Source organism: Chlorocebus sabaeus, chromosome 23 (genome assembly GCF_047675955.1).
Source record: "Chlorocebus sabaeus isolate Y175 chromosome 23, mChlSab1.0.hap1, whole genome shotgun sequence".
NCBI classification, from domain to species: domain Eukaryota; kingdom Metazoa; phylum Chordata; class Mammalia; order Primates; family Cercopithecidae; genus Chlorocebus; species Chlorocebus sabaeus.
In genome coordinates this window covers 69,723,314-69,748,960 of record NC_132926.1, presented here as the reverse complement: position 1 = coordinate 69,748,960, position 25,647 = coordinate 69,723,314, and the positions used below count along the sequence as shown (strand labels likewise).

General features: G+C 38.7%; 1 protein-coding gene across 5 annotated transcripts in view; it reads right to left on the bottom strand.

Annotated features, from left to right (window-relative positions):
- Nucleotides 1–25,647, bottom strand: part of EPB41L4A (erythrocyte membrane protein band 4.1 like 4A) — a 275,434-nt gene that overhangs the window by 79,647 nt on the left and 170,140 nt on the right. For all 5 annotated transcript variants that reach the window (XR_012090887.1, XR_012090888.1, XM_073010770.1 and 2 more), the window contains 3 exons: nucleotides 15,216–15,307; nucleotides 14,161–14,238; nucleotides 9,173–9,294 (listed from right to left, as the gene is read on the bottom strand). Coding sequence is in view for 3 of the 5 variants with exons in the window: in XM_073010770.1 (XP_072866871.1) it covers nucleotides 9,173–9,294; nucleotides 14,161–14,238; nucleotides 15,216–15,307 (292 nt within the window). In the remaining 2 variants the exon portion in view is untranslated. The remainder of the gene's footprint in view (nucleotides 1–9,172; nucleotides 9,295–14,160; nucleotides 14,239–15,215; nucleotides 15,308–25,647) is intronic.

Here is a 25,647-nt window from a genome sequence, read left to right as displayed (position 1 = left end):
AACGATCTAGGCTAAGAACTGTCTCAACTCTGAGCTTATTGAGAATGTCTCTATTGGAAACATGGATGAGCATTTGTGAACTTCATGCATTCATGACAGTTATCTGCAGGGCTTTTGAAAAGTGCTTGGTAAAAATTCAAACGAAAATAAATCTCTCTCTCACTGCCAATCCCCATTCTCTCAGAAACCCTTCCCAAAGGCCACTACTGTTACTAGTTTCTAATGTATCCTGCCTGCAAGTATTATCTGTATGCATCCTTTCCCACCCCATTTGTCTTTGTATATAACGGTAACACATTAAATACTACCAGGCCCCTCTGCTTCTCTGCCCCCATCATTTATATACTATATCCTGGAGATCATTTCCTATCTGCACATACAAACGTATCACATTCTTTTTTAGTCTTTCCTCTCTATATTGTGGACTATAACTGACCTGTGTTCGTATCTCAGCTTTGTGGCTCTGTACAAGTCTCGGCCTCTGCTTTCTCACCTAAACATTGAGAATTACAGCATCTTCTAAAAGAGTAAGATACTATCTGCAGTGTCTACACAGTGCCAGGCACACGGTGATGCTCATTGATGAGTCCTGACGTTTCTCTCCTTTGGTGGGCTCCTCATGGGACCTGGCCTTTCACAGTAGATACTGTGGAACTATGGAATCAGATCGACACAAGCTCCAATCCTGCTCTCAGGTTTCTTGTAACAGAGACATGGTATTTCATGTGGGGCAGAGGCTGGCGAACACACATTACTTTATTAGGCCAGTTTCCTTCTAATGGATATTTAGGTAGTTTCCAGTCTCTGTGATGACAAACAACACAGGAGTAGTTCCGCTGATATTATAGAAGTGACGTATTTGATCTAGTACCTTCCTGGACCAACTCAGAGATTGGGGACTTGCTTTTGAATTTCCTGATCCAGAGCCACAGCTTCTGTGTGCTCCTCATTCAACAATTTTGCTTCCCCTCTGGGAGCCCTTTCAGCTTTGCCTTTTCTTTGTCTTCTCTGTTCCTATTGTCTGTTTAACATGAAAAATGCATTCGAGTAGGCCTGGCAGCTAATTACTTCAAATAGGGGAAACCACCTTACACAGAAGATGGAATGATTAACCGCATGAACTTGAAAATTATTGCGCAGTGTCATCACTGTTAATGAACACACTGTAAGAAGCATGCATTCTTTCCAATTCATAGTTACAGAAAATCCCAAGAGGGCTGGAAAGCAGTGAAGATTTGAGGTGGGAAGGAGAAGAGGGTAGAGATGTTGGTGTAAAAAAAAAAAAAAAAAAAATCAGAGAAGAAAAATGACTTGAACAAATACTAGATGATTTCATTCATACGAAGTACCTTAAGCAGTCAAAATCATAGAAACGAAGTAGAAAGACGATTACCAAGACCTGGGGGGAGCAGGAAGGGGTAATCGGTGTTTAGGGGGTATAGTTTCAGAGTCATAAGATGAAAACACTCTAGAGATTGGTTGTACAACAATGTGAATATATTTAATACTATTGAACTTACTCTTAAAATGCTTAAGATGGTAAATTTAATGTTATGGTTTCATCACAGTGAAAAAAAAGGCTTGGACTAAATGCTACTCTGAAGAGTAGGAACATAGTAAGAAAAGACACCTCCTAACTCTGTGATCCTGATACTGCTCCCAACAACTGCTCTGGGGTGCTAAAATCTATAGGCAGGCACGACAGAAGAAAGCTTCATGTAGTAAGCTCTGACTGGCCCAGTTCTTCACACTCAATTTATACTGAATCTTCTGGATTTAAGTGAGAGTGTCCAATTTCCTTTCGAAGCCCCTCTCACTGTACTTGAATGGCCTCTCCTTACCCCTCACTCTCAAAAGCCCACAGCACCTCAACATAATGACATCATCCTTTATATATGAAGTTGATGCCATTACAGCAAATGTATCTCAAACATTGACAGATGTTTGGTGGTCCCCACTGTGAATAGAAAGACATCCTTTTGGTTTAGGAGAAGGAAACTAAAGTGTACCAAGTCCCTACGAGTTCTGACAAGATACTCAGCCCATTTCAGACACATCCCCAAGACAGCAACCCATCTGACAGATGAAGAAAGCAAGCCTCAGGCTGGCTAAGTGACTTTATAATATTACATGTCTAGTACATGGATTACTGAAGCTAAACCAGGATATACCAGGATCCAGCTTACTGGATCACACTGATACATCCGTCTCTATTCAGATAACTCACCTTTCCTCTGCCTTCAAAACATCGATTTGACTGCCACAAGCCACACTGAGGTTCTGCTGACTTGCATCTGACACAATGCGCCAATCAGAGGAAGCATTTGATAAAAAATTATTGTTTTGACATTGCTATTTCTTCGCAGCCCAGAGCTATACTTCATCAAATGAAACTGTACTTCATTATATCAAAGCATTTCTCTGTCTCCGCTGCTTTGACTGCACCCACCTTGGGTCAACAATAGATGGTGGTCAGCTACCCTCAGGCGAATCATTCACTATGGGGGGTCCAGAGCTGTGTGGCACCATCATCCCCTGGAGTTGGCCCACTGACCTACTAACTACAACGTGCTCACGTCTGGAGTCATGAAGTATTTGAATCAAACGTAGTGATGATTGCTTAGGATGCTGCAGAAACACAGAGTGAGCCCCAGGGCAGATGGAGTCATCTGTCACATGGTAGATCAACCACTTACACCAGCTCTGTCAAGGGGAGTTTCCAGGGAGGCAGACCTCAAGCCCAAATCTGTCCCTCAGAAATGTTTAATTTAGCACACAAAGCCTTTTTTAAATGAAATTAATTGCCAGTATTTCAAATTCTAGGAAGTTCACATAAATACCCAGATTTTGTACTTCTCTTGAAACACTGGAAGATACGTCAACACTAGGTCCACTCTGCTGCACAGAAACAACTGGCTTGCTCCAAGCAGTATGTAGCTGTCCTCTTGCACACTGTGCACAAACCATCCTCTCAGAAATCATTTTCACAACCCTTTACACGCTCTGTTTGCAGCCCCTTCCACAGGGCAAGAATGGGAATGCCAAAAATGTCATCTTATCTTGCTTTTCAATAGTTCAAAGATTATGCTGCAAGTATTTGTGTGTTCAGTGAGATATTTTTAAGAACTTAAAATGCTGCATCAGATAATCAAAGTCTTGTGTATCCATCACAAATGGCTTCAACCATTACTTTTCCTATAGCTAATTATGAATTATACCCAAATATTCTGTCTTTATTGCCTACTTACAGCAGAGACTATCTCCTCTGACAGGAATCCAACTGTGTGAGTTGCCAAGAATTTGTCAGAGAGAGGGTTGTACCAGGAGGGCATCTTTCCTCCTGCCGTCCCTTTTCTGGCTTTACCCAAGCTCCTCTGAGGCAGTTTAGACTTGCAGGAATGCACTGGCTGCCTGCCCTGGTGCTGACCTCCTCTGGGTGGGGAAGCAGGCTGCTGGGTGCAGGGCACTTGACTCTGGAATGTACTTCCTCATAAAGGTGCCAGGGCCTGCACTTGGTGAATTGTAAACACAATGGCTTTTTAGCTGCCAGGGTATTTATTACTCTTAATTGAGAGGTGAATAAACATGCTTTTTAAACTTACAGAGAACTGGGAGGCAAGTTAAGGGGACTAGTCATCTAGTTTGATTGAATTACTTTAACTTCGAAATTTTTTTAAAAAGTATCTAAAGTAAAAACTCATTTAGTATAAGTTAATGATACAAACTAACAAAAAGTAATAACCTCCATCATGACTTTTTAAAAAATTATAATCAAATGTTTTGTGTTTTTTGAAACACACCATATTTATTCATTTGCATATTTTCTGTGACTACTATTGTGTTATAAATGGCAGAGGTGAATAGTTACATCAGAAACCACATGGCCTGCAAAGCCTAAAATATTCATTATCTGGCCCTTCGTGAAAAATGTTTCCCTATTCCTACTCCACTAAATAACTCTTGTGGGGTTTTTTTTGGTTTTGTTTTATTTATTTACTTTTATTTCAATGGTTTTAGGGGAACAGGTGGTTTTTGGTTACACGGATAAGTTCTTTAGTGGTGATTTCTGAGATTTTGGTGCACCCATCACCCAAGCAGTGTACACTATACACAATGTGTAGTCCTCTATCCCTCACCCCCTCCTACCCTTCCCCCCAAATCCCCAAAGTCCATTATATCATTTGTATGCCTTTGTGTCCTCATAGTTCGGCTCCCACTTAAAAATGAGAACATATAATATTTGGTTTTCCATTCCTGAGTTACTTCACTTAGAGTAACGGTCTCCAGGCCAGGCACAGTGGCTCACAGCTATAATCCCAGCACTTTGGGAGGCCAAGGCAGGTGGATCATGAGGCCAGGAGATCGAGACCATCCTGGCTAACATGGTGAAACTTCGTCTCTACTAAAAACACAAAAAATTAGCTGGGCATGGTGGCGGGCACCTGTAGTCCCAGCTACTCAGGAAGCTGAGGTTAGAGAATGGCGTGAACCCGGGAGGTGGAGTTTGGAGCTTGCCATGAGCCAAGATCGCGCCACTGCACTCCAGCCTGGGCAACAGAGCGAGACTCTGTCTCAAAAAAAAGAAAAAAAGAATAACAGTCTCCAACCTGATCCAGGTTGCCTCAAATGCCATTATTTTGTTCCTTTTTATGGCTGAGTAGTATTCTATGGTGTACATATTAATATAAACACCACATTTTCTTTATCCACTTGTTGGTTGATGGGCATTTAGGCTGGTTCCATACTTCCGCAAATACAAATTGTGCCGTTATAAACATCATGTGCCAAGTGTCCTTCTTATACAATGACTTCTTTTCCTCTGGGCAGATACCCAGTAATGGGATTGCTGGACAAAACGGTAGTTCTACTTTTAGTTCTTTAAGGAATCTCCATGCTCTTTTCCATAGTGGTTATTCTAGTTTACACTCCAGCCAGCAGTGTAAAAGTGTTACTTTTCACCACATCCACACCAACATCTATTATTTTTTAATTTTTTAATTATGGTCATTCTTGCAGGAGTACAGTGGTATCTCATTGTGGTTTTGATTTGCAACTTCCTGATAATTAGTGATGTTGAGTATGTTTTCACATGTTTGTTGGCCATTTGTACATCCTCTTTTGAAAATAGTCTATTCGTGTCCTTTGCCCACTTTTTGATGGGATTAATCTTTTTTTTTTTTTTTCTGATTTCAGTTCCTCATAGATTCTGGATATTAGTCCTTTGTTGGATGCACAGTTTGTGAATATTTTCTCCCAGTCTGTGGGTTGACTGTTTACTCTGATCATTTCCTTTGCTGTGCAGAAGCTTTTTAGTTTAATTAGGTCCTATCTATTTATTTTTGTTTTTGTTGCATTTGTTTTTGGGTTCTTAGCTATGAACAGCTTTGCCTAGGCCAACATCTAGAAGAGTTTTACCAATGATATCTTCTAGAATTTTTATGGTTTCAGGTTGCAGTGAACTAAGATTGGACCACTGCACTCCAACCTGGGCGGCACAGTGAGACTCCGTCTCAAGAAAAAAAGAGAAGTCAGGATAAAAGCAATTCAAAAATCAGAGTGAAAGGTGGTCTCAGCAAAGTCTTAGATTTTAACACAGTATGGTTTAATCCTCTTTTTAGAATAAAAATGATGAATATACACCATTGTTTAAAATATATAAAGTCATCAGTGCTTAAAGATATCACTACAAGAATATTCACTTTAGAGCTATTTATGCTTTTCACATTTTGAAACAGCTTAAATATCCAAGAATTAAAGATTGGTTGAATTGTCACATCTCTATATCTACACAGTAGAAAATCATACAGATATTAAAATGGCATTGTTTAGGAACATTTAAAGACTTAGAACATATCCATAAGGTATTATTAAATAAGAAAAGCAAGTTGAAAACTCACGATTTTACCACTTGTGTGAAAAAGATACACAACTGACCTAAAGGCTGTATAATACAGTGCTACTACAAGGAGAATAGAGTTGAATATGAAAGGTTTTTTCTTTCTTTTTGGGAGAGAAGTTTCTAAGTTTTCTAAATTTTATAAAATAAGCATGTATTTTTATAATAATAAAAGCATAATACAGTCTACATTTTAAAAAGATCCACCTGCCAGGCACAGTGACTCACGCCTGTAATCCTAACATTTTGGAGGTCAAGATGTAAAGATCACTTGAGGCTGGGAGTTTGAGACCAGCCTAAACAACACGGCAAGACCCCATCTCTACAAAAAATAAAAGATTAAAAAACATTAGCTGGGAGTGGTGCTGTGTGCCTGTAATCCCAGCTACACAGAAGGCTGAGGTGGGAGAACTGCTTGAGCCATGAGTTTGAAGTTACAGTGAGCTATGGCCACAACACTGCATTCCAGACTGGGTGACAAGGTGAGACCTTGTCTCAAAAAAAAAAAAAAAAAAAAAAAAAAAAAAAAAAAAAAAAAAGAGAGAGAGAGATCCACCTGATGCTGGGAGGCTGTCCTCCAAAAAGGCTGGGCTGTGCATTAGGGGGACAAGCTTACAACAAATCCTAGACTTCCTTCGTCCTCTGCTGCCCATGTGTAAGTAACACAAAAGCTTCATGTAATTTGTCGCATATGAGCGTGTTCTCTCTCAATGGACTCAAACAAGTCGGTAACCAATGTCCAGTAAACTTACTCCACAGTAGTTTTAACCAAACTGCCTTTTACGTCTTAGTTTCCTCATTAGCTGAAGGGAGGTAACAATAATAGTGATGTGGCAAGGTAATCTATTGCAAATTTAGTCATGTTTTATTCTTGTTAGTAGAACCACCAGAAAGAACTTTATTTTCTCCCAGCCCAACAAGAGGAAGGGAACTACAAATTAAGGGAAGACTTAATTTGACCTTAGAAGTATTAAGTCAGGTGATATTCTCACACACAGGAATGGCAGAATAAACTCATACACTTTTCTTCAAAGGCCTGGCAAAAGGATTAACTGAAATGATAGACATTATAATGCTATGTCAATTTTCACACAATGTTCAGATGTTAATATTGTTACTAAAAATTTCATTTATTTCCTATAATGTGCTAGACCCAGGAGACCTGGGCTCCTGCACCACCCATACCTCTGAATAATTGCTAGAACCACATCTTCCTCATCCATAAAATGGATGTACTCTTTCCCTTGCCCCACCTCACAGGGTGAGGCTCAAACAAGATAATATCTGTGAAAGGACACTGGAGAGTGTTACACAAGGGTGATCTACAAGCAAGCCACAAACTAACGTCAGCGATATTACTTCACAGTAAAATTCTGTGAGCAACAAGCACTGAACATGGATTAAAGCTGATTGATTAGGTGGTTTTATTAAAGACACAGTGTCTTCATTAAACAAAAAAATCTGAATAACCCAAATGTCCATCAACAGTAGAATGAATAAATTGTCAAACACTAGAATACTCACAGCAAGAAAAGGAACGTGCTTTAGTACACACTGTATGTAATGTTGGCAGGAACAATCAAGACACAAAAAAACACATACAATGATCCATTCATATAATGTTAAAAACAGGCAAAACAAACTAATTTGTTCAGGAAACACTGACAAATTATAATGAAAAGAAAGGAATGGGCCGGGCGTGGTGGCTCATGCCTGTAATCCCAGCACTTTGGGAGGCTGAGGCGGGTGGATCACGAGGTCAGGAGATCGAGACCATCCTGGCTAACACGGTGAAACCCCGTCTCTACTAAAAATACAAAAAGTTAGCCGGGCATGGTGGCGGGTGCCTGTAGTCCCAGCTACTCAGGAGGCTGAGGCAGGAGAATGGCATAAACCCAGGAGGCAGAGCTGGCAGTGAGCAGAGATCACTCCACTGCACTCCAGCCTGGGCGACAGAGCGAGACTCCATCTCAAAAAAAAAAAAAAAAGAAAGGAATGAAATTACCACAAAGTCAAATAGAAGTTTCCTCTAACTGAGGGGAGGAAATGGTTATCAGAGAAATGCCCACGTGGCACTTTGGGGATGCAGGCTAGATTAAACTTTGTATGTGTGTACACACATATGTATACATGTATGTATATGTCCGTAAGTATATATATTTTATTTATATACTTTCTATACATATATTATGTTGCATAATAAAAGGCCAATAATAACAAGAAACCAACTGGATTCTGTACAAATGAAGCTCAAATTAAGTTACCTCAATAGTGTTCCTTTTTTTAAATTTGTATTTTTAATAGTGGGGGCCTCACTTTGTTGCTCAGGCTGTACTGAAACTCCCAGGCTCAAGTGATCCTTCTGCCTTAGCCTCCTGAGTATCTGGGATGACAGCCTCACCACTATGCCCAAAAGTGCTGGGTTTTTTTTTTTTTTTTTTTTAAGACTCTTGCTAAGAGCTTTTTCAATTTCAACTCAAATACATCAAACTAAGAAATTACTCAGTTTAGCATTTTGTCTTGTGTGGTTTTTGTTTGTTTAAGAGACAGGGTCTCAGTCTATCACCCAGGCTGGAGTGTAGTGGCATGATCATAGCTCACTGTAACCTTGAATTCTTGGGCTCCAGCCATCCTCCTGCTTCAGCCTCCCAAAGCACTGACATTACAGGCATGAGACATTGTGCCCGGCCAATACTTTATTTAAAATAAAACCCCTTCAAAAAGAAAGTATGGGGCCAGGCATGGTGGTTCATGCCTGTAATCCTAGCACTTTGGCAGGCTGAAGAGAGACGATCACTTGAGCCCAAGAGTTTGAGAACACCCTGGGCAACACAGCGAGATCCTGTCTCCATAAAATTATTTAAAATAAAGTAAAATAACCAGGCATGGTAGTACGTGCCTATAGTCCCAACTACCTGGGAGGCTGAGGTCGGAAGATCACTTGGACCCAGGAGGTCGAGGCAGCAGTGAGGTATAATCATGCCACTGCACTCCAGCCTGGTGACAGAGCAAGATTGTAACTCAAAAAAGAAAAAAAAGAAAGTATAGTCATTAAGCAGGTCATGGTGATTCAAGATGACTATTTGTCTTCTTAATAATTACTGTCTGCTTGAGCATTTCCAAGACCAAAATTGAAATTTCTAATATTAGAAAATTTTAATATTAGAAATTTCAGTAGAAAGACTATAGAGTTATAGACATCACTGAGTATATCTTACACTATCAGCCTAAAGAGAAACAAGGTTACACAGATCACTCAGGGGAGCCATGACTTACCAGTTGGCTGTGTTTGTGCTATTCGCTTAGGGTAAGTCTTGCTTCGACTTCTCGTCACATTCTGATCAGGCCGGGGAAGCTGAATAGAAAGATCTCGGCTCATTTGCAAAGCTGTCCTGCCACTTGAAAGTGCAACATTTTGATTAGCAAAGGTAAAACCACACAGCCACAAGATTAAACAGGTCATTCAGAACATCTGCCAAATATAGAGAGAAGAAAAAATACATAGACTCACTGGTTTTAAAATGATTCTCATTGCAATAGTGATCAAGGGAGTGGTTATGAAATTCTAGGAGGAGATTTACATTAGATAGAAGGAAAATCTTTCAGAGGAAGAAACAGGAAGAAAGGATTTATTAAAGGAGGAGTTGGATTTCCGCAGAATGATGGGCTAGAAATAAAGGTTGCTGATAGTCTTCAAGGTCACTAAATAATACAAAAATTAAGTTGGGCTAAACTGTGGGAGGGCAATGATTCCATATGAGCTCCATGTTGTACTCACACAGCATCCCCCACAGGACCACTCAGTAGAATTTTATTCTGGACTCTGCCATGGCACAATTAGCCATTTACTTGCCCACCTCGCCTAGGCCAGATCAAGTGTCCAGGAAGACTGAAGGCAGGCCTAGAACCCCATGCAAAGCACTGCTGCTCTACAGATTCCATGCGGATTCCAGGGCAGCTTTCCCTGGGGCTGGGTCAAACTTCTCAAGTAATTTTCCCAAGGAATCATGTGATTTAGTTTGCTGGATTTCAGTGAACATTCATCTTACTATCAATTTATTCCACAACTGCTAAATTTGAGCAACTGAATGGCCCTGGCTTTCACGCAGGAAAATATCATTTAGGTACAGGAAAATCACATTTCTACAAGTCTAGTTTGATACACCACAAGTACAGCCATCTATGGGAGGAAAAAAGTCTTTTAAGGGCCCCAAATCCTATTTATCTTACATTTACAGGATAAATACGGGTGAGTATCTCCCCCAAAAAACAGATTAAACAGACTTAAAATTCATCTTTCACGTGTTTCTGTGGAAGTTTCTCCTCCTCACTACCTCCTCTGCCTTTATTAAAAATGAAGATGCCTACAATTGTCATAAAATGACTCTGCATTAGGCTAAGCTGGGACGTGTGGTATCAGCTACCAGGGGAATAAAGATGCCAGGGCGCATCCATGATGGTACTTCACGTTCAATAACAGTTCATGGAAATTCGGGAGGGGAGAGAAGAAAACTGACAGATTTTCTTTTGCTTAAAATGTAACTTCTTTTAAAAAGGTATACAGATTTCCAAAAAGCTAAAATCCACATAAAGTACAAATGTTCATAATGGTCTGGAGTATGAAGATAAGGCCTACTTTCAACAGACTCACTATTAACAGAAAGACTTGGGCACTGTGCACTTCATCTCACAGAGGAAAAAAGTTCCCCCTAAAAATAGAACCCCATATGTGAACCACTGAGGCATTTCATAATCAGATTTTATTATTCAAATTTTTCTCATGGTTTCTCTCTCGGAACAAAGGACAAATGAGAAAATCATATCATAAGATTAGTATAAGACTGAGGACCAGAAGCATAAAGTGATTTGCCACAGGCTGTACAGGACCCAGCACTAGAATAAGCTTTCCGAACTCCAGCTGGTCAGTATGGCATAGCCTGGTGGCATGGGAGAAGGAACAGCACATGTAGCTGTTGGGTTTGAAGTTGCAAGCCCTGTTTAAAGCAAAGCTCTGCCTTTTCCTAGCTGCGTGATCTTCAGAAGGTTATTTGTAAAAATCCTTGCAGCCTTGTTTTCCTCATTTATATTTCTACTTGTTCTTACAATTTCCTGGCAGAAGTATTCTTGTATAGCATCCTATTTCCTTGTAGCAGAAAGTAATTGACGAGTATAGAGATTTACAGTGTAAGGTGATGAAAGTCCCTACACATGTCTGGTGGCTCTCTGTTATGACAGGACAGAGCTTTGTTTCTGTGATCAACCACTTCCCTCCTGCCTCTGGCATATACACACCCCTCTGCATGCTGGCTGGCAGTGCCAGCAGGCCCTGTGGCCTCTAAATGAGATAGAAAGAAAAGAACAAGAGTAGAAATACTCAGGTTCAAAATCCTAGCTTTGCCACTTACTGCTTAGGGACCCTTAATTACTTTACTTTTGGAGGCTCCAATTTCTCATCTATATAAAGGGGGATATGAAACCTCTTTGGCAGGTCATTGTGTGGATTAAATAAAGCTGCACATGTGAAAGCAACAGACACAAAGGAGGTTCTTATGAGAACTTGGTCTCTCTTCCATGCTTCATAGAATGTGAAATCTCATGACAGCTCCTGTGAGTTAAGGCCTACAAGGAGGATCTGGGTTCCCAGGGGAGTTTCTAAGCCCTCCTTCTCAATTCTCGAGTGTAAATTCTACACAGCTCATTAATTCATCAAAACTAGGAGCACCCCACAAAGTTAATGACAGGTAAAGGCAAGGTTAATTTGTAAGGGGCCCAGGGAAGATAGCAATGTATAACAAAATGTTTAATCAAAGATTTCTATTTCAGATTATTGGTCTCTGGTAATAAAACAACAACAACAACAAAAAGTATTGGAACATCAGATTTCAGCTCAGCCTTTCCTCACAAATTTAATTTTTAATCTTAATTGTCCCGTATCACTAAAAAAGTCCAATTTTTCCCTTAAGTAAGCACTAGTTTTCCCAAAAAGTGCCTCTGTCCTTGGCATTTTGCAAGACCTAAAATGCAAGAGAGAGTAAAGACTAGAACTCTTGTCTTCCTCCATCACACACAGGTACATGCACAACCACAAAGACACTAACACACCATTATAAACACATACACAATTACACACACAAACACACCCAGACACCTGCATTCATACACTGCAGCCACTTGTTAGGCTGTTCTTTATACCCTATTCTTTAAAAGCCTGCAGGGTGAAAGGAGGAGAATGTGTTTCCAGAGCTCTGCTTTCATTCCAGGATATCTCTGGAATGTCTCAAGAAAGTGGCAGGCATATTGTGCTGGTTAAACTCTGGTTGCTTGCCCTCTTTTGACAATAAACAGTCTGTATGCTAATGACCCCCCAGCAATCAGAGACTCATCCCTGCCTAAGCTCTGGGCATCATCTTTCTTCCAAGGATGGTGCAATGTTAGTGTTTCCTACATACAGACATGTAGATTTAAGATTCATTAAGATTTACTAGGCAGTTAACATCATCCACAAAATTAGAACAGATTTAGCATGGCCTCCAATTTTGCAAAGGTTACTTTTAATCACTTCCTTGGAATAAATGATATTTAATATGCAAAATCCAATAACTTCCTAATAATAATTCCCAGTAGCCACAACATTTGCATTTCAATAAATTTGAGAAATCAGGTACGGCTAACTTTGTGGAAGCCAACAACAGCGTATGTTAAACAGGATAATTAAAATTTTAATAGTGTGAACATTAAGACAGATGTCTTTCTACCAGCTCCATTTCAGGAACAAGGAGACATTCTCTCTATAACCCTGGTGGCGTTTTTATGCCACAACTGGAAGAACAGTCCGAATACTGTCTACTATCTGTTCTTCTCAAGATAAACATAAATAATACTTCCTTAAATTCTTCATAATTGTATCACCACCTACAGAACAACAGTGAAAACCTAAAGGTTAAACATGAACATATCAATGAATACCTTCATGTAAATTCCAAGAATATCTATAATACCATGACACAAGTATTTTTTAGTCATGAAATGAGCAAATTTTCAACTAAATAATATATAAAGATGAATGCACTGAATATTTAATATTCATCACCCTTTTATTGATTATCTTTAATCTCAAATTCAAGACCCAAAAAGTACATTATAAAAGAGAAGAATTAAAATCTAGCATAGAGGACTATTGTCCTGAAAATGCTTGCCTTGGCTTTTTTTGTACCTCCTAAGGGAGCATTTCATTCAGTGATGTCTCCAATGGAACTGACAAAAGTGTCCCATCTCTGTGACTCTAGGTGGCATTTCCCCACCTGCTTGGGTTTTACAAGGCCCAGGGACCTCCTTCATTGTTTGAATAATACTATAGCTCTTTGAAGGCAGAAGTGGGTAGATCTGATTCTTTGTATCTGTGGGTACCTAATACCATGCCTTGCACATCACAGGCTCTCTCCATTGAACAGAATGAATCGAAACAAGACAAATTCTTTTTCAAAATATAGAACCCACTCTCATTTTTAATGCTGGTATTAGAAAAAGACATCAGCACCTGCCTAGCTGTATGACAATCAGGCTTTTTCCACAACAGGCTAACAGTTTGCCTAATGGTTATAAACATGAGCTCTGCAATTAGAGCGCCAGAGGATGGATCCCACTGCCCTGCCTCCTAGTTGGATTACCTGGAGAAGGGACTTGACCTCTTTGAGCCTTAATGTCCTCATACATTAATGGACCTAATATTACAGAAGATTGATAATTAAATGAAGCAATGAATGGAAAACATGTATCACAGTAGGTAGCACTTAGTAACTGCTCAATAAAGTTGAGATATAATTGCTAGCATTACTACATGCAGGCTTTATGCTGCAGAAAAAACATGGTTTGATGCACTATATAAAAAGTATAGATTGTATTAAATTAGGGGATCAACTGAATGTCTTAAAAACACAATTAGTTACTATTCAGAGCATCTACATTGTTTCATAATAGCAAAACACGCATAATTAAAAATAAATAACTGTATTAAAATGAATTTCTGAAGATAATAAACTTTACAATGGTCTAAAAGCCCACAACACAGCTAATGCAAATGTTAAATATAATTAAATCTTGAAAATGATGTTTGTTGAGAAAGTTTTAATAAACCGTTATGCTTACAAAACACACTGGCAATGCAAGAAAAAATAAAAAATAAATCAAAAATTTCACTGAGCATAACAGCTGAATTATTTATTTATTTATAAACACATCCCCCCAAGGAAAAAAATGTCATTTACCTGTAGCGGTGCTTATAACGTATGGATCCAAACTTGCTGAGTTTTCTTGACAGTGAATTAGATTCATTTTCTGGCATTCTAATCAATTTGTAAAAGAAAATCAGACAAAGACTCAACATTATAGGCATTCTGGGCCACCCCTTACTCCTAACACAAACTTTATAAAGGACCCCAGCCACTTTATAAGAATACTTCTCCAACATCATGCTATTCACACTCCATGAGGATGAAACAGGGAAGAATTCAATTTTGTTTCCATTTAAAAAACAAAAAACAAAGCTTAATGTATCACCAGCTAAATTTCTGTTTTATTTTTACAACATAAAGACGTGAAACAAGGAAAAAGTATCCCCACAATCCAAAGGTCAGTTCTCTAGTTTCATCTGACCTGACCTCCCAAGAGGACTGCAGGTAGTTGCCAGCACCTTATTCATCAAGACATTCTCTTTCTTCGTTTCCCAGGATACCACACACTCTTCTGACTGCTCCTTCTCATACTCTAGACTGGCTCATCCTGGCCTGTAATGTCGGGAGGGGCCACCAAGCTCAGTCCTTGGAGTTTTGCTTCTGTCTCCACTGTTTCCACTGGTGACCTCATCCAGCCACTTCTGTAAATACCTACTTAAGTGACATCATCAACTTTGGTCTTTCCAGTGAGCCTTGTACACCCAACTGCCTTATTACATTTCTACCTAGACGGCTGATAGGCTGTTAAAATTAATTATGCACAGAACACTCCATTTCCACCAATACTACATAGGTGCTAACAATGGCTGCACGTTTTACATAAACCTAAAAATATTACCTCGATCCTTTCTTGTAGCATCAAAGATATAACTGTATTTATGTGTATAAGTACCTATGTGTATATACATGTACACATACATGAATATATGTGTGCATGTTTATATTAATATAATCCAGAGAATTAGGAATTGAGAAAATTAATAAAAGGGAAACAATTCCAAATTTGTTTGTAGATGGAATTCCTTTTATAAAAACAAATGCCATTTTTATTTATTAAAACAACAAACAAAATTTTTACATCAATTTACCTAAAAAATGTATGATGTTCCACACTGCACTTCCAGAGATGCTTGCAAGCAGTTTTACTCCGAGCTTCAAAAAAGAATGAGGTTTCATTACACTAAGAGAGAAAGAAAGAGAGAGAATATGAATAATGACCAGGGAAGGAAGATAGCATTCTTCAAGTAACAGCTCCCTTTAGGTAACAAAAATTCAAGCAGAGAGATTATTGAAAATATATAAAGAATAATTGTCTCTTGATAACTATTTTTGGAGAGGTGCATTAAAATCACCTTCCATCAATTAAAATTTTATAAATTCCATTTAAATCTTAAAGTACCTTTATTACCTAGTTTTACATTGCTCCATGATGACAGACAGTTTGGACAGTGGTGGTGAAATACTATAAAATCTCCCTCATAAACAGCCACTAATACAGGAAAAGCACAGACCATGTGAAAATCAAAACCCAGTCAAAAGAAGATGCCCATAAATCCAGTCATTAAGTGTATTACTTTCAGGGATGAACAAGTCACACATAAAGCAATGAGCAAAGAACCTCAGGAAGAACCACCAGAAGGAGTGAACACCCCAGCAGCATCATCTGGAAAATTAAATAACGTCTCTGATGCCATATTTCTCCATTCTACGTCAAGTTACTGAGTGGATCAAAAAACAATATGCATATGTACAGTATCATACAATAGGTGTATAATACAAGCTAATTATTTTAATCCAGTAGTTACTTGATTCTCTGTATTTAATATGTAAGAAATAAAACAACATTGAAGGTACAAATCAGCCCTCTATATCCAAAGGTTCCACATATGCAGATTTAGCCAAACTTGAATCAAAAATATTCAGGAAAAAAAAATACAAATTTAAAAAGCAATAGAGCATAACAACTATTTACATAGCATGTATATTATGTGAGGAATCATAAGTAATCTAGAGATGACTTAAAGTATATGGGAAGATGTGTGCAGGTTATATGCAAATACCACACCATTTATATAAGGAACTTGATTGAGCATCCTCAGACTTGGGGGGAAGGTTTTTGAAACCAATACCCTGTGGATGCTGAGGAGCAACTGTACAAGCATACCTTGGAGATACTGTGGGTTCAGCTCCAGACTACTGCAATAAAGTGAATATTGCAATAAAGTGAGTTGCACATATTTTTTGGTTTCCTAGTGCATGTAAAAGTTGTTTACACTATACTGTAGTCTATTAAGTATACAATAGCATTATGTCTTTAAAAAAACATATATACCATAATTTAAAAATACTTGATTGGTGAAAAATGGTAAAAGTCATCTGAGCCTTCAGGAAGTCATAATCTTCTTGTTGATGGAAAGTACTGCCTCAATGCTGATGGCTACTGACTGACCAGGGTGGTAGTTGCTAAAGGTTAGAGTGGCTGTATCAATTTCTTAAAATGAGACAACAATGAAGCTATCTGTGTTAATGGACTCTTCCATTCAATAAAGATTTCTCTGTAGCACATGATACTGTTTGATAGCATATGACCCACAGAAGAACTTCTTTCAAACTTGGAGTTAATCTTCTCAAACCCTACCACTTCTTTATCAATTAAGTTTGTGTAATATTTTAAATCCTTTGTTGTCATTTAAAAAATGTTCACAGCATCTTCACCAGGAGTAGATTCCATCTCAAGAAACCACTTTTGCTCATTCATAAGAAGTAACTCCTCATTCCTTGAAGTTTTATCATGACATTGCAGCAATTAAGTTATACCTTCAGGTTTCGCTTCTAATTCTAGTTTTCTTGCTATTTCTACCACATCTGCAGTTACTTCCTTCACTGAAGTCTTGGACCCCTCAAAGTCATCATGAGGGTAGAAATCAACTTCTTTCAAACTCCTGCTAGTCAGAATAATTTGACCTCCTGCCATAAATCATAAATTATTTTAAGAGCATCCAGAATGGTGAATATTTTCCAGAAGTTTTTCAATTTGCTTTGTCCAGATCCATTAGAAAAATCATTATCTATCGCATCAATAGCTTGTAAAATGTATTTCTTAACAATATTTGAAAGTCAATGTTACCTCTTGATCCATGGGTTGCAGAAGAGATACTGTGATAGCAGGCATGAAAACAACATTAATCTCCTTGTACAATTCCATGAGAACTCTAGAGTGACGAGGCGCATTGTCAATGAGTAGTAATATTTTGAAAGGAATCTTGTTTTTCTGAGCAGTAGATATCAACATTGGGTTTAATATAGTCACTAAGCCAGCCCAGGAGCGGCGGCTCACACCTGTAACCCCAGCACTTTGGGAGGCTGAGGCAGGCGGATCACCTGAGGTCAGGAGCTCAAGACCAGCCTGGCAAACATGGCAAAACCGCATCTCTACTAAAAATACAGAAATTAGCCAGGCGTGGTGGCAGGTGCCTGTAATCCCAGCTACTCAAGAGTCTGAGACAGGAGAATGCCTTGAATCTGGGAGGTGGAGGTTGTAGTAAACCAAGATCACACCACTGCATTCCAGCCTGGGTGACAAGAATGAGACTCTATCTTGAAAAAAAAAAAATTCACATACACACACATATGTGTGTGTATATATATATATGTATTTTTTTCTAAGCTATCTTGTAAACAGATGTGCTATCATCCAGGCTTTGTTGTTCCATCTATAGAGCACAGAGTACAGTTAGCATCATTTGTATGGACCCCAGAATTTTCTGAATGGTAAATGAATATTGACTTCAACTTAAAGTCACCAGCTGCAGTAGCAAACAACAAGACAGTCAGCCTGTCCTTGGAAGCTTTAACGCAGGCATTGACTTCTCCTTATAGCTATGAAAGTCCTAGATGGCATCTTCTTCCAATAGAAGAAGGCTGTTTTGTCTCCACTGAAAATCTGTTGTTTAGTGTAGCCATTTTCATCAATAATCTTAGCTAGATCTTCTAGATTACCTGCTACAGCTTCTAAATCAGCACTTGCTGCTTCACCTTGTACTTTTTATGTTATGGAGATGGCTACTGTCCTTCAACCTCATGAACCAACGTCTGCTATCTTCCTACTTTTATTCTGCAGTTTTCTCACCTCTCTTAAACTTGAGAGTTAGAGCCTTGCTCTGGATTAGAGACTCTGGTTTAAGGGAATGCTGCAGCTTGTTGTATCTTCTATCCAGACCACTCGAACTTTCTCCAAATCTGAATAAGACTGTTTTGTTTCTTATTATTTTTGTGTTCACTAGAGTAGTTCTCCAAATTTCCTTTAAGAATTTTTTCTTTGCATTCACAACTTGGCTAACTGGCACAAGTGGCCTAGCTTTCAGCCTATCTCACCCTTCAAGATGACTTCCTCACTAAGCTTAATCATTTCTAGCATTTGATTTCAAATCACAGATGCACAACTATTCCTTTCAGTTGAACACTTAGAGGTTATTGTAGGGTTATTAACTGACCTAATTTCAATATTACTGTGTCTTGGAAAATAGGGAGGCCTAAGGAGAGGGAGAAAGACAGGGAATGGCCAGTCTGTGGAGCAGTCAGAACACATGCATCATTTATCAATTAAGATCACTATCTTACATAGATGCAGTTTACGGCACCCCAAATCAATTACAACAGTAGCATCAAAGATCACTGATCACAGATCACTACTGAAGCGGCTACACTGTCCGGGGTATATACCTTGGGGTTCACTGTCATGCACTGAGAAAGAATTCAGGACATGGACACATGTGGGTAGGTTAAGGAGTGGAAAGTTTAATAGAGAGAAGAAAGGAGCGAGGAAAGCAGCTCCCTGAGAAAGAGAGAGAGACACCTGAAAAAGGGGGGAGGCCATGGACCACAGCAGATTTTATAGGCAGGCTGGAGAAGGCGGTGTCTAATTCATGTAGGGCTCACAGAATGGCTTCATCAGATATGATGTCTACATAGTGTGCGGGGAAGGCTGGTCACCCTACCCTAATCTTCTTATGCAAATGGGCTTTCCAGTTGATCTGCGCCATTTTGTCTGCTCCTTTATAGTACGTGTGGCTGGCAGAGACGGGAAGATGGACCCACCATTTTGAAAATGTCTTGTCCTTAGTTCCTGCCGGCACCCACCGGTGCAAGCTCCTAGCTTGCAGGGTGGTCTGTGTTAGAAAATGATTCGGGACTGCTTTTCATTAAAAAGAAAAGCCTTACTGAGGAGGACTCCCATGCCTGTGTTATCTACCTAAGTAATTCCTTCTTAGCTCCTGTATCATTATGACATATATAATAATAATGAAAAAGTTTGAAATACTATTGCAAGAATTACCAAAATGTGACACAGTGACACGAAGTGAGCATATGCTGTTGGAAAAAAGCTACCAACAGATTGACAGGGTTGCCACAAATCTTCAATTTGTAAAAAAACACAGTATCTGCAAAGCACAATAAAGTGAAGTGCAAAAAAACAAGATATGTCTGTAATTCTAATTTTGCAGAAAATACTACTTATATTTTAAGTAACTGAATAGAAAACTAAGCAAAACACAATATGAGTGCTAACAGAATAAACCACAAGCTCTGTGAAGTTACATACTTGCTAATTTAATTTCAAAGCTACAAACCAAACTCAAGTCTCAAATGAAGCAAATGCCTCTGAAATGAGGTTTCTGTGCACTCATAAACACAAAACAATCAATGCAAAAGAATAATTGAAATGATTTGTCTCCTACTTTTAATAAGGACAGAACATTTATGTGTATAAAATTTCTCCCAAGTCCAACTTGAATGATGCTTCCCAACTTAGGAGTTTGTCAGATGAAGAGAGATGATGGAAACCACGCCAACATACACACATTACAGCAAGGCTAGCTGTAATTCCAAAACCTTGTCTGGTGGAGGAAGAAAGTTAGGAAAATTTTCAGGTTTCTGGTTTGGGTCCTACTAAAATATAGCAAGTGGAAAAAATGGGCATTTGGATGACAAGGGAATAGACATTAAGTTCAGGTTAAGATATTCTGATTTTGAGGTCCCCATGGGACACCTAGAGGGCCAATAAGGATGTAGGTGCAGAGAGCCAGAGAGAGGGGACATCTACTCACATAGGTGATCTCACCTTGTGAACAAGACGGCTCAGGGAGAGCGCACAGAACGGATGAAGGTGGAATCACTGCAAAGATGCTCCTGAAGGTGGAGTGAGAGAGGTCCAAATATACCAGGAAACAGTGTCAGACAGGCTGGGAAGAGAGAGTACAACTCTCAAGTGACCCAGAAAGGTCAAATCGAGTTTGAACAGAGGTTACCACATTTCACGGTAAGAAATCTTCCAAGGCCTTTGTGAAGGGGATAGGGATTATACAATTAGAGGTGAGGAAGAAAAGTCAGTGAATTCAGAAAGTGTTTTCCTTAACAGCAAAAGAAACTGCTGGCAGAGCTGGAAAAGGGGACGCACAGGAAATCACAAAAGCTCCTCTGGGCAGGGAGGGAAAGCCCAGGCTTTTGTCAGAAGATAGGAACCCTTAGAGAGATTTTTTTTTTTTTCTTGTACTTTTCTATTTTTAAATATCCAGTCATGCATTGTATAAGGATGTCTTGGTCAATGATGGATCGCATATACAACAACGGTTCCTTAAGATTATAAAACGCATTTTAACTGTGCCTTTTCTGTGTTTAGATATATTTGGATACACAAACACTTACCGTAGTGTTTCAATTGCCTGCAGTATTCAGCGCTGTACAGGTTGGCAGTCTAGCAGCAATAGGCTATACTGTATAGCCTAGGTATTGTGAAAGGAAATTAAATTTGGGGACCCCAAACTCATTTAGCTAAAGGGAAAATTCAAGCTGGGAACTGGGTCATGCAAACCTGCCTCTCCTTTTTGGTTCATAAATCAGATTGCTACAAGATGAAAACCTACAGGCCTCCCCCGTATTTTTCCCACAAGGAAATTCCTAGTGAGCTGTTAAAACTTTACCATGGCAATGCAAATTGATAGCTTTATCTTTACAGGTACAGTCACCTCAGACACAAATGCATTATCTGACTGTTCCCTTACCCTATTTTGTCTGTGTTATCTGACATAAAATGCAGGTTCTCCACATTTTTCCTCTGCCCCTTTTGTGTCATCCTATGTAAAAAAAAAAATGTAGATTCACTGAGGCAGACAAAGGCATGAATGACTATTTTTCCCTACCTCCCTCTTAGTGAAAACTGTGTGCTTCTCAACACCCCATCTTTGGCCCTTTAAATGTTGAGCTCTCAAAATCATCTTTGGAGAAACGCATAGACCTGTCTCCCTGGCATGTCCTTAACGTTGGCAAATAAATCTAAAATGATTGAGACTTGTCTCATTATTTTCCTCGACTGTCAGTGTGTAGTAGGCTGGACCAGCTAGGTTTGCATAAAAATATTCTATGATGTACACATAACGACAAAATCGCCTAATGACTTGTTTCTCAGAACATATCCCTGTCATTGACACATGTATAACATGTACACGGTATAAATGGCAAAGTTATCAAAGTGGGTATACACTGACAACTCAATCTCCCTCCCACCACTGTCCCCAATTCCCTTCCCCAGAGGCAATCACTACTCTAAGGGGTGGGTGTTTTTAAGGGCACTGAATCATCCTAAAATAGAATGTACAAGTTATTCATTTAAAACAAGTCTGCTTGTGACTGCATTCTATCAAGATAAATTGTTAAGGTAAAGAGAAGACCAGGAGAGGCTACCCCTGCCCCTCTCCCACTACATCCTTCCTTACTACGTAGACCCACCATTTCCCTGTGCCTTTCAACAATGGAAGTACCGTGTGTGGCAGGGCATACTGAGAATTACCACCTACTAGAAATGATGGCTGAGAATGACTTCTCTGTGACATAGACATTTTTAGGTTTTTAGCAAAATAATCCAAAATGAGGTATAATTTAAGTAAATAAAAATATCAAAACTTATTTAATTACATGCTTCCAAAGACTTCCAAGACTTTTGGAATTTGCTGATATAATACAGGTCCCGAATTCTTTCAAATGATGGAATTGGGGGTTTGAGTCAGGTTTACCTAGGGACCCATGGGTCTTCCAAAAGTCTTGGAAGGACAAGCAAAGTATTTCGTCTTAAAATAAAACAAAGTCTCCTCTAAATCTCAAACTTTTCTTAGTCTGGTTTTCAACTCTTTTTGTCAGGTAGGTGACTGTATCCTTTTACTTTTCAAGTAGAGACCTGGTCACAGGATGCCTAATTTTTAGTAATTTTTTATAAAACTACCATCACTTAAGGAAAGGATAAAAGGTATTTCAAATCCAACCAGAATTCAGTTTTTCTCAAGTTTCCTTGGGTACAAATATATTAAAGGATCAAAAGCGCCTCCCCACTGGCTTCCTAATTATTTCTGCCAAGTACAAATGACAAGTATGAACTCATTCTCCACTTATAGTGAGCTTTAGGACAAGCTGCCTATTTTTTATCCTGTTCCTGGCAGAATGATCCAAATACTAAAAGGAGGCTTAACATAATTGAAACAGGAGCCAGGTATTCTGAATAAATTCTGTGTACTTTTGCCATGTACAGTAACTGCTGGCATGAATTCCACTGCCATGGCATTTCAAATATAGCTCTCTCTACCACTCTCACTTACCAAACCTTTTCCAGATAAACATGGCCAATTAGCACATTTCTACTCATTCACACCAAGATGAACAGCTGCTTAATGAAAGAAGTTCATTCCAATCTCCTGCTAAAATATTTTAGCCAAGAATCCAATGCTCGCTTTTTATAAAATTACTCAAATACCTTTATAGCTTTGGTCATTTCATACCAGAAGCAAAGCTGTTCTCTGAATCTATTTCTTTTTACTTCATAAACCAATCAAGCTTGAGTCACTTGTAAGTCCAGTATCACGTGGATATTACTGCCCCATGCGTCTCTAGGTAAACCTGACTCAAACCTCCAATTCCATCATTTGTAAGAATTTAGGATCTGTATTATATCAACAAATTCCCAACCTAACTCCCTCTGGTCTTCCCAGTTTCTTTTCCCATTTTGGCTGACTATGTCTCTCTTGGCAAGCTTAAAGAAAAAAATCTACTTTCGCCTAGCTTCTTCTAAGGGTACTGGGATTCCTGACAGGATCACTGAAGGGCTCACACTGCCAGCAGCACACCCACTTATTCTGCCTGGGCCTAGTCCCATTTCACTGCCTCTCTTAAGCCTGTATTCTTGACACAAGAATACAATCCTGTACTCTGACAGGTTCCTCCCTGTTTCTGTTTTGGGAAACAGCCACAACTGGACAGTCTGCCTTCCCCAGGCTCCCTAAAATTATGGGTATGAATACCTTTCTTAATCCCATTATAAACCTGGCTCACATCCAAGGTCACATTAGAAGTAACCCAAGATACACAGTGTAGGTCATCACTGAAGAGCAAGAGATGAGTACTTCTAAGGAGAGTAAAATACAATCATTATATAAATACCTGAAGGTCTACAGCAGAGAGGTTTCCTACTGATGTTCCACAGAGGTGGGGGGAGAGGCTACAAAGAAGTGTGACGATTACAAGTCTAAAGTACTGTGAGATTTTTGCTTTTTTCTTTCTATCCAGTTCACACAAGATTTACATTAACTCGCAATCATTAACTGAGTTTAGGTTCCAGGGAGAGAAACAAAAATAGTCAGACGGCTGGAAGCAAATGACTAAAATAACTTTTTCTTCTTAATTACTGATCATGCAAAGGAAGGCAAGTAGTCGAACTGCAATCTTTATTCTCCAACTGGAAATAGATACCAAAGAAAGCTTATAAAATTTTAAGTCTTTTGAAAAATGTTATCTTTCTAAATGGTGAAACTAACTGTAGTTTTAAAAATTAAACTATGTTGGTATACATGATATCCTGGGCACAATATGTGTTTTAATGACTTTCCTCATATTTTTTCATGCTCTCTTTTCTAGGCATCCTGAGTTTAAACCTGGCTAATGAATTGAGGGTGAGTCCTGCAACAAAATTCACCAATTTTGTCATTACTTGGAAAAGGAAGTCAGAAGGAAATTTTAAGACACTGAATAAAACATGATCTTATTTCCAGTCTTTACACGATGCTCCCCAAGGAGTGTTTCTTACAACACTAGGGTCTTGCAATATTGGCATAGAGGGATTCTTTGCTCAGATAAGTATGGGAAACACTGGGCTAAACACTCAGACCTTTAATGTGCTAATATATACTGCGAATCTCCAAGAGCTGGTAAGGTTGTAGGTTGTTTTAATGTACTTGAGCAAAGAACTTTCTTTCAAGGAAGTGTATGGTAAGTACATACTCCAGTTTAAAAAATATTGCACTATGCATAAACAACCCTCTACACATACATACACACACACATTTTTTAAAAAAATTGAAATGCATGTAATATGGTTACATATTTTTTAATTGAAACATCATTGTGCATTTCACACGGCACTTGAAGAATAAAATTAATTTCCATTTCTGCATGTATATTTCACAGTGTAAGAACAAAAACAGCAAAATATTCTAGTACTCTTATCAGCTATGTGGGCTACATTTCAAAACATATGCTAAATGTGAAAACCATCTTACCCATTTTACAGATGAATAAGTTGATTCTTGATAATTGTATACAACTCTAGCTCATAGAAGCATAAATTAGAATTGAATAAGATGTATTAGATTACATTGCTTCTCCTCTTTTTTCTTTTCCTCCAAAACTTCCAAAAGAGAGAATATGAGCCAGAACATAGAAAATAATTACATCGTATTCCAGTAAACCTTGAAAACTATCATGTTGAGCTTATTCTTATTATTTGAAGGAATTCACAGATACGAACATAGAAGTCCAAATGGATTCTTCTGTGTGCCCGTTACATGTCCAACTTCGCACTAGGTGCTTGTAACTTCACAGCAGCTTCATAAGAGATATTATCATCCTCACTTTACAGATCAGGAAACGTAGTTAAATGTTGTTCAGTGAACTGCCCACAGTTAGTGAGCGAGAGACCTGGACTTAAAACATTTATTTGATCACGTGTCTAACAGTCCATCACTAAATCTGAAAGATTCCAAATCAAACTGTCATGTGGCATCAGGACCCAATTATTACTAACAGCCACACTTAAGAATAGTCAGGGAAAATATTAAATCTATAGTTCCAGGACTTCTATACATTGTAGTTGGAGACACAAAGTGGTACAACTATGAGTGAAGCAGGGGCATATGGCAATACCAAACAGAACTACATACGCACTCACCACTGTGACCGAGCAATCCCTCTACTGGGAATTGAACCCGTAGACATCCCTCCAAAAACATGTACACACAAAATTACTGAATGAAGGAAAATGTGTGACTGTAAAATATTGAAAACTTTTTCTAAATATTCAATCATAAGAGATTGGTTGAATAAACTACGTTACATACATTCAATAGAGTGCTATGTACAAAATAATGAGAAAGCTCTCAATGAACTGATATAGAATAATTTCTAGGAGATATTACTAAGTGG